An 8,850-nucleotide genomic window follows, 5' to 3' on the forward strand; every position below is an offset into this window, starting at 1 on the left:
GGGCTGTGACTTTGTTGGGAGACAGAAGTGGTTGGAGAGTGAGTTGGAGCTGATGTGCTATTTCTTCATGATTAAAATTATCATCTGCACCAGAATCAATTCGGGCAACTATGGGTGTGTTGTGAGCGGAACCTAGAATGCAAGCAGGAACGGTCATAGGGGTGGGAGGGCTAGAGGAAATGGAGGTTTGGCTCACCACGGCGCTCTCGGGTCATAGTGAGCCTGGCCTTTTGGTCGCAGGGAGGATGTGGAAAGGAAGTGACTTGATTGACCGCAATAACGCAATAATTGACACTGACGTTCCTGGGGGTCTAGTCGTGTGTTACCTAGTTTAATGGACTCATCTGGTGCAGTGGGGGTGACGAAGGGGCAGTAGGAGGTGCAGAAGTAGGGTAAGATGCTGACGGCGTGGTGCTCACGCTGGAAGTGATTTTACACACCTCTTTCGTGCTCTTTCCCGTCGTCGGTTGTTGTAAAGGCGAATGGCGAGTGCCATGAGATCCTTGAGAGAGGAGGGCTCGTCCTGGGCGGCGAGCTTGTCCTTACGCTGCTCCGAATGCCTGTTTAAAAAAATCCCCCTATGTGCAAAGTCATCCCACCCGCATTCACCCACAATTATCCTGAATACAATTGAATAGGCAGCTTCGGAACTAGCACCCTGAGTGAGCGTGAGGAGGTGGCGGGTGGCATCTCTGCCCTGAACGGGGTGATCAAAGACCTTCTTTAGTTCATCGGAAAAGGAATTGAATGACTGGAGTACCAGGGAGGAGTTGTCCCATAACACGTTAGGCCATTTGGCTGCTTTGCCACGGAGGAGGTTAGTGACAAACACGACCTTGGATTGTTTGGAGGGATAACTATATGGTTGTAGGTTAAAAACTCGGAGGAATTAAGGAGGAATTGGCTACATGCACCTAGGACCCCAGAGTTTGGCTCGGGTGGAGGGACATGAGGTTCTTTGTACAGGAGGTGCGGTGGCTCGGAGGCTGCGGGCTCGGAAGGAGTACTTACGGAAAGGGGGTCAAATTGCATTTTCGAAGAAAGGATGGAGACTTTTTGTGTGAGGGATTGTAAGAATTCCATGATCTCTTGAAGAGCTTTGTCCTGTCGCCCTGGGTGGACGCCTTGGATGGTGAGTGCATCTTTTAATGCCTCCGGGGTTGCTGGGTCCATGGGTGGCCAGAGTATTCTGTCACGAGTGGATTTAGACTAGACCCAAGAGTAGGTTGTGATGAAAAGTTTATTGAAAACGGGGAATGGAGATGGTCCTTGAGATGTGCTGGCGGGTTGTTGAGGACGAGGACAGGCAGCTAGCTTAGCGGCGTGGTGGCAAAATCCACTTGGCGAGGAACACTGAGGGAACGTTGAGGACAAGGAGAAAAGGTCAGAAAGATGTCCAGGAATTACGTAACTTACTTGTTAACTAGGGAGCTGTTGAGAAGCTTCAATACTCTAGCGAGGATTTCCGGGGTCAGGCAGACTTGAATGCAAGTGGTAACAAGGGCTGATTGGTGACAGGTGCGCGGCCGAAGAATTGCTGGAAAGAGAGAGGGGAGGGGAGAGAGAGAGGGCGAGAGGGCGCAAAAGCGCCACCCAAGCTCCAACAACAGTACTGCAGGTTAGCTCATGACAACGGGACCTTCAAGTATGCAGAATACGACAAAAAAATAAAAAGTGGTTTTGAATAATCAGAATATTTGAATTTGTATCTTGTGTTTGACAAAATAAAATGGGGTAAATTAGAGCTACACTAAGGGTGGGAAAAGCAGCCTTTCCTGCCTCCTGGTGGCTTGAGAGACAAAATACTGAATGGAAAATAGCAAATATCTATATAAAAGCAATATGATTAAAGACAATCCGGTGTTTGACTGTTAGTGTTAAAGTTGATTGAGTTGAGTTTATTACATTTGCATAGTAATTTTGTATCCTTCAATGGCTGATAACTTGACAAGATAACTGTCTCTTCTTTTGACCTATTTAATCCATTAAAATCAATAGGCCAGACAAAGCTTTGCTCAAGTTGCTGAATTTAGAGTAGACATTGAATTTAAATGCACTCAATTACTTAATCAAATCTTTCTTGATGTTTGCGATACTGATGATATATTGTATGTTAGTAGCTTATCACTTTGAAAACAGGCATTATTAATATAAAAAAATTGTGGAATTGCAATTGTGTTACATTTTCAAATATGACTATTTGCATTTTTCATACTTTTCTATTATAATATTAATTTGTGCATCGTTATTTTTCTTGTCACTGTTATACCCGTATTTCGTTAAGGATTTTCCTGGATGTTATCAGTGGCACTTTTCAAAAGAATAACCTTCATGCTCGTCTTTTTTTTTTTTTTTTGCAAAATAGAGAGAGATGGAGAGAGAGAGAGAATCCATAGGGGTTTGCCTCACTCGCTCTCTTTGTCTCTCTCTCACATTCACTCACGCATATACTCACACACACACACACACACACACACACACAGAATCAGCAGTCGCAGCAGCAGACGCTCAATATCGCTCTCATTGTGTGGAATGCAGAAGCAGGACCAGGAGCATAGGCTCCAGTTATGCTTCAGCTCGGGGAAGATAAATCTCTGTGTGCCGCTTCTTGCTGATTTCCTCCCCAAGAGTTCATTTTTATTCCCCTTCTTTGTTTTTCAAGACGGTAAAGGACATCTAGTCGTGCACAGGTTTTTTCTCCTGGGACTTTAAAAGATGGCTTTTATAGAGTAAAATGACATGCTTTTTTTGGTTTTGAGATGAGGAGAGAGAGGGAGCGTATGGCCGTGCCACCCCGTGAATATTTGCTGCAGCTGCTGGTGAGCTGCTAGCCAAGGAGCCACTGAATATGTGGTCACTCTGAGCTGAACGGGGAGGCAGTGAATGGATTTTCTTACGATGATTCTCTGCTTCTGACAATGTTCCAAATCCATGTTCTGCACCGGATCACGTTCATTAACAGGATTGTCCTTTTTTATGCTGAGGGATTTTGGAATTGTTTTCGCTCCCGAAGTGGAGGTCAGTCGACATCCTTTGTGTCAAGATCTCATCTTAATACTAAATAAGCTTATTATCCTTGATTTTTTTTTTTTAGGTTTGTTTGTATTTTGAGTATCATATGTGCACGACAGCTTAAATGTGAGTAATTTTTCTAATCTGTCAACTCTCTCCTTGACTTTTTCTATTCAACCCAAGGCTCACAGTGCATACTTAAATGACGGATCCATGTATTAACAAGCACTTTTGGCTGTAAAAATGCTGAGCGGTGTCCTCTTTCTGAGCGTCCTCACGGTCACCAGCCTGTCGCCATCTGAGACGGAGAGCCGCAAAACTTCAGTCTCCAAAGATATCTGCAAGGTCCGGTGCGCCTGCGACGAGAGAGAGAATGTTTTGAATATTAACTGTGAGAATAAAGGATTTACCACTGTCAGCCAGTTCCAGGCACCTCCAAATAAGATCTCACATCTTTTTCTAAATGGGAACTTCCTGTCTCGTATTAGTGCGAATGAATTTGTCAATTATGGCAATGTCACCTCTCTGCATCTAGGTAATAATGGATTACAGGAGATCAGAAACAACGCTTTTCAGGGTCTCCGTTTCTTGAAGAGGTTGCACTTGAACAACAACAACCTGGAGGGGATAAAGGAGGACACATTCGCAGGACTTGAGAGTATGGAGTATTTACAGGCAGATTATAATTATATCAGCACCATTGAACCGGGCGCTTTTAGCAAACTGAATAAGCTTAAAGTGTTGATCCTCAATGATAACCTCCTGTTGTCTTTGCCTCCCAACATTTTCCGCTTTGTGCTCCTTACCCATTTGGATTTACGTGGCAACAGGCTCAAGACTTTGCCCTTTGCAGGGGTATTGGAGCACATTGGCGGAATTATGGAAATCCAGCTGGAAGAAAACCCATGGAATTGTACTTGTGATCTGATTCCTCTAAAGTCCTGGTTGGACACTATTTCTGTCTTTGTGGGGGACATAGTATGTGAGACGCCATTCAGGCTGCACGGTAAAGACATCACCCAGCTCATAAAGCAAGATCTGTGCCCGCGCAGAAATGCTGGTGAACGTGCACAACCTGCCTCTGACTCTCACTTTCATGGAGCGCTGCCTGCAACACACCTTCCTGGCATGATCGCCCCAACCCGCATCCCTAAAGCATCACGGCCACCTAAAATGCGATACAGACCCACTCCTCGCATCACAAAGGACAAACATGTCTTTGGGCCTATCATGGTTTACCAGACACGCTCCCCTGTGCCTATTTTGTGTCCTAGTGTGTGTGTGTGCACATCACAAAACCCAGACAGTGGTCTTAACATCAACTGTCAAGAGCGGAAGTTGCATAACATAAGTGAGTTGAGCCCCAAGCCCTCCTACCCAAAGAAACTGTACTTGACTGGTAATTACCTTCAAGTGATCTACAAAACTGATCTAACGGAGTACAGTCTTCTGGAACTGCTTCATTTAGGAAATAACAGGATTGCAGTGATTCAGGAAGGTGCATTTGAGAATCTGACAAATCTGAGGCGTCTCTATCTGAATGGGAATTACATTGAGTCACTTTCACAATCACTTTTTGCTGGCCTGCAATCACTCCAGTATCTCTATTTGGAATATAATGTAATCAAAGACATTTTACCACAGACATTCAACGCTTTACATAACCTTCAGCTGCTTTTCCTCAATAATAATCTGCTAAAATCACTGCCTGACAATGTTTTCGGGGGCACCATGCTAACGAGACTCAATTTACGGAATAATCATTTCTCATATCTCCCAGTTAAGGGTGTACTTGACCAGTTATCTGCATTTATCCAGATTGACCTACAGGAGAACCCCTGGGACTGCACCTGTCATATTGTGGCACTCAAAAACTGGATGGAGCTGTCCAGTACCAGTGTAGTGGTTAATGAAATCACTTGTGACTCACCCTCTAAGCATGCGGGTCGCCTGCTGCGCTCACTGCGCAATGAGGCCATCTGTCCTGAGCCAAGCGAGGAGCCCCCGCCTCAAAATGCCCCCCCAACCAAAGCCCCTACATTAGTGAGTTCTGAGTCACCAACACCTTCTTCTTCGTCTTCTTTCAGCTCAGTCAGCCCCACTGAATCCCGAATCCAAACCCCTGAGTTACATCCAGAAGTCCCACTTTCAGTTCTAATTCTAGGTCTTCTTATTGTTTTCATTCTGTCTGTCTGTTTTGGAGCAGGGCTCTTTGTTTTTGTTCTAAAACGACGCAAAGGGGTGGAACATGTCCCAACAGGCTCTAACAACATAGATCTTAACTCGTTCCAAGTGCAGTATGGCTCCTATAATCCTGAACCAACCCAAGATAAAAATTCTGAAACTCATGTATATAACTACACCCCCCCACCTGTGGGTACCATGTGCCAAAACCCAATTTACATACAGAAAGATGGCGAGCAGGTGGCGTATTACCGAAACCTAAAGGAGCTAAGCTTTGGGCCACTGAATGCAAAGAAGGATGATATTTTCACACGTACCCCAGGAGCTTATACCATCAGTGCAGTGGATTTTATGGATAAATCGCCAACATCGCCTCCTGAGATGTTATATCAAAATATAGGGGAGAGGCCCAACAAGGAGCTTCCCACAGCTGCTGGCACCTCTCCTTTCAGTTACAATTTCTGCACTTTACCCAAAAGACCTTGCATCGTGCCCCCTTACGAGGCTGCCACAGCCCCGCGACATGTCACCAACCAGGACAGGTCTAACAAAACTGTGCTGTATGGAACCCCTAGGAAATGCTTTGGGGTGGAGCTCCCTTCCAAAAACAGTGAGCACCAATTTCTTCTTCACGCAAAGCTAAAAACTGAACCGGACTACCTGGAAGTTCTGGAGAAACAGACTGCTATGAGCCAGCTGTAAGATAATGATGAGCTATTATCGTCCCAACCTCCACCCCCCTCTGCTCCCAAGGTTCTTTGCAGCATTCAAAGTGTCAATCAGTAACTGTTGTAATAGCTCACTATATTGCTATCTTATTTCTGTGTGAAGATGATTGACAGAAAACAAATTTTTTTTATCTCTTACATTTCTTCTATTTTCTTTCCAATATGTATACAAGGATTATGAGAAGTATATGATAATGCTGTTTTATTTTTTTCTTCTTCCTAGAAAGTATAAATTATTCCATCTATTTCCCAAAAGAAAATCCCTATAGCCATGGATGATGGCAAGACTGTGTATAAATATGACCATGTGTGTTTCTTTGATAAAATTGAATTTTATTTTCTTGAGACAAAGAAAAATATGAATTGATGGGTGTTTGCAGGGGGAGGGAAAGCTCCAGAATGACATTCCTGTATATACATACAGTCCACATATAAATGGTGAGTGTAAAACCATCACAAATAACCTCCTGAAATGTACTGAGCAAACTCTTACTACATTTACTCCATGAAGTGCCTTTGCACTCAGTTGTTTTGTCATTGATGCTTTCTGCAGATTGATTTTTATCTGGGAATTGTATTTTAAGGAATCAAATCGTTATGTAAATTTTAAAAAATATATATATTTGTCAGTGGAAAAAAAAGCAAAGATAAATGTACTTGAAAATGGGTGTGGCATTCTAGCACTTTTGATGGAAAGAAATGTGTTTTGCTTTCAGTATTGTCTTTGGCAATGTACAACTTTGAAAGAAACATTGTGTGCTATAAGGGAGCATCATAGAGCGGTACAGTTGCACCATTAAATTTTCACTGAGGCACTTTGTCAAGATCCTGAGCTTGAGGTGAATTTTGTTTAGACTGTGCATGATTATTTTTGGACGAGGCACGTGCTGTGACTTGCTCTAATGAGGGTGTGTGTGTGGTGGGAGGCAGAGAAATAGAAAGTAGAGCTTGCCTGCAGCTCTTGCTTCTCTGTTTCTCAAGTGAAATGAAATGACACTTTCCTCTCGTTCAATTAAGTCTCCTGTTTCCCCTCTTTTTAAACCTTAGTCACTCTTTCGGGGAACCAACTGTATCATACATCAAAGATAGAATCTACAGTAAACCCTCATTTATCGTAGTGCTTATGTTCCAGAAAATCCCTGCAGTAAATGAAATACGCAAAGTAGGGACAAATTTTGTATTATATCATTCAAATGTATGAATTTCATATATGCAATACAATGCCAATATGTAATATTTTAGAGAGGTGCATGTATTTTATTTGTCCACTTGAGGTCACCATCCACACACTTTACACAAGCACATACTTATTATAGGCTGGTATGGTCACCTTGAATAACGTGATCAACAGCACATGCAAACATGGTTTTAACTGGCTAGTTCCTGCCTTAAGCACTGGCACCGTTCCTCACACTGATGGTCCTGGCAATGGAGTCGGCGAAAAGCATTATGGGTACCCAGAATTCACTGTGATGTTTTTAACTACAGTACAGTAGTAGTAGTGGTAGTAGAAAACCAAGCTAAACATTGCTCTTTACTTGCATTTGTTCCTGTCAATATTGTTATGAGTGTGTGCATTAGCTATTCGTCGGGCTAAGGTTGGTATTTGTGAATTTATTTCATGAAACTCTTTCCGGTCGTGTTCTTAGTATCCTCAAGCAATTTGGTGTCTTACCAAATGTACGATTTGAGATTAATCAGTAAGGTTTCTTTTTCCGCTAAGAATAAGAGCCCAATTGACCTTATATGAGTCATTGCTGCCACATTAAAGTCATATAGCCAATAAAGCTAACTGCATCACAGATGTGCAGGTGGGTAACTGCAATTCACTGACCTATAAAAAAAAAATAACCTGCGATGCACTTAATCCATATTAAGTGAACCGCAATATAGTTAGCGAATCCTGTTGTGCAATTTAATATTGATCATAATATTGATACAATTTATGGGGGACAAAAACTGTTGAAGATTTGTAGATGCATGATATATATTCAAGTGTTGATTTGTGGATCCTAAAAATTATTTTTAGGAGCACAATAATTTACCTGTGCTTGAGAAGTAAAATAATATTTGAGTTTCAAGAGTGCACTGGAATGCAGTAGAAAGAGATCTCACTCTGCAGGAATCTGTCATAAATATGTTCTCCACATGAGGGTGATAAAATATTACTTTGTGTGAAAACCATCCCGATGTGATTGATTTTAAGCCTGCTGTCGTCTAATGTGACATGGATGAACCGTTTTCCCGCATGAGGTCTTTTTGCTCTGTCATTGCCCTTCAAATCTTATCCCACCCTTCATATTTTCCACCAAAAACTCACCCCCGCCTTCTCCTCTGTCTTTTGTCCTCATGTTTTTATCCTCCCTGCTGGATCCGTGCTGTCCATTGTGTATCTGTCCAGGGTGCTGAAATGTTGTGCAACATTGCCACATACCAATCTGATGGCTGAGCCAAATTGCTGTCTTGTGCGTGGGAGGCAAGTAAGGTTTCGTGTGTTTCAGATACAGGTAGCAAAAAAGAAATTATAATAATAATAATACGGTGATGCTATTAAGGTGTCCTGATAAGTGTGTCTGTGAAGGAACTAATCCCTGAAAATATCTGTGGCTCACCTTGAGGACATTCTGAGAGTGAGAAAGAATGTTGCATGTAAATTGGCTGTTGTCATGAGTTTCTGTATTTTGTTGTTGTTGCATGAGGCAATCTGTGCTCTGCTTTAGCTTACTTTGAATAGCCCAATATGACTATGCCCCAACTTGCTGTACTTTCAGAATATAAAAATAATTGTATTATTTTTGGAATGCAGGTTAGCATATTTTAAAGCAATGTAGTGAACTCGTCATGTCACATTCCTATTTTTAGACCCCACCAATTGTACTGCATCATAGTTTTCTACTTTTGGCCAATTTATTAGTTTTGACAGCAT

The 8,850-nt window shown here is 42.5% G+C and overlaps 1 protein-coding gene across 1 annotated transcript; it reads left to right on the plus strand.

Annotated features, from left to right (window-relative positions):
* Window positions 1-2,493: 2,493 nt before the first annotated feature.
* slitrk2 (SLIT and NTRK-like family, member 2) lies at window positions 2,494-6,827 on the plus strand. The gene is made up of 2 exons (XM_061685672.1): window positions 2,494-3,018; window positions 3,196-6,827. The coding sequence occupies exon 2, from the start codon at window positions 3,256-3,258 to the stop codon at window positions 5,896-5,898; it is 2,643 nt and encodes an 880-aa protein (XP_061541656.1). The 5' UTR covers window positions 2,494-3,018; window positions 3,196-3,255; the 3' UTR covers window positions 5,899-6,827.
* Window positions 6,828-8,850: the final 2,023 nt, after the last annotated feature.

Source organism: Phycodurus eques, chromosome 9 (assembly GCF_024500275.1).
Source record: "Phycodurus eques isolate BA_2022a chromosome 9, UOR_Pequ_1.1, whole genome shotgun sequence".
Lineage (NCBI taxonomy): Eukaryota > Metazoa > Chordata > Actinopteri > Syngnathiformes > Syngnathidae > Phycodurus > Phycodurus eques.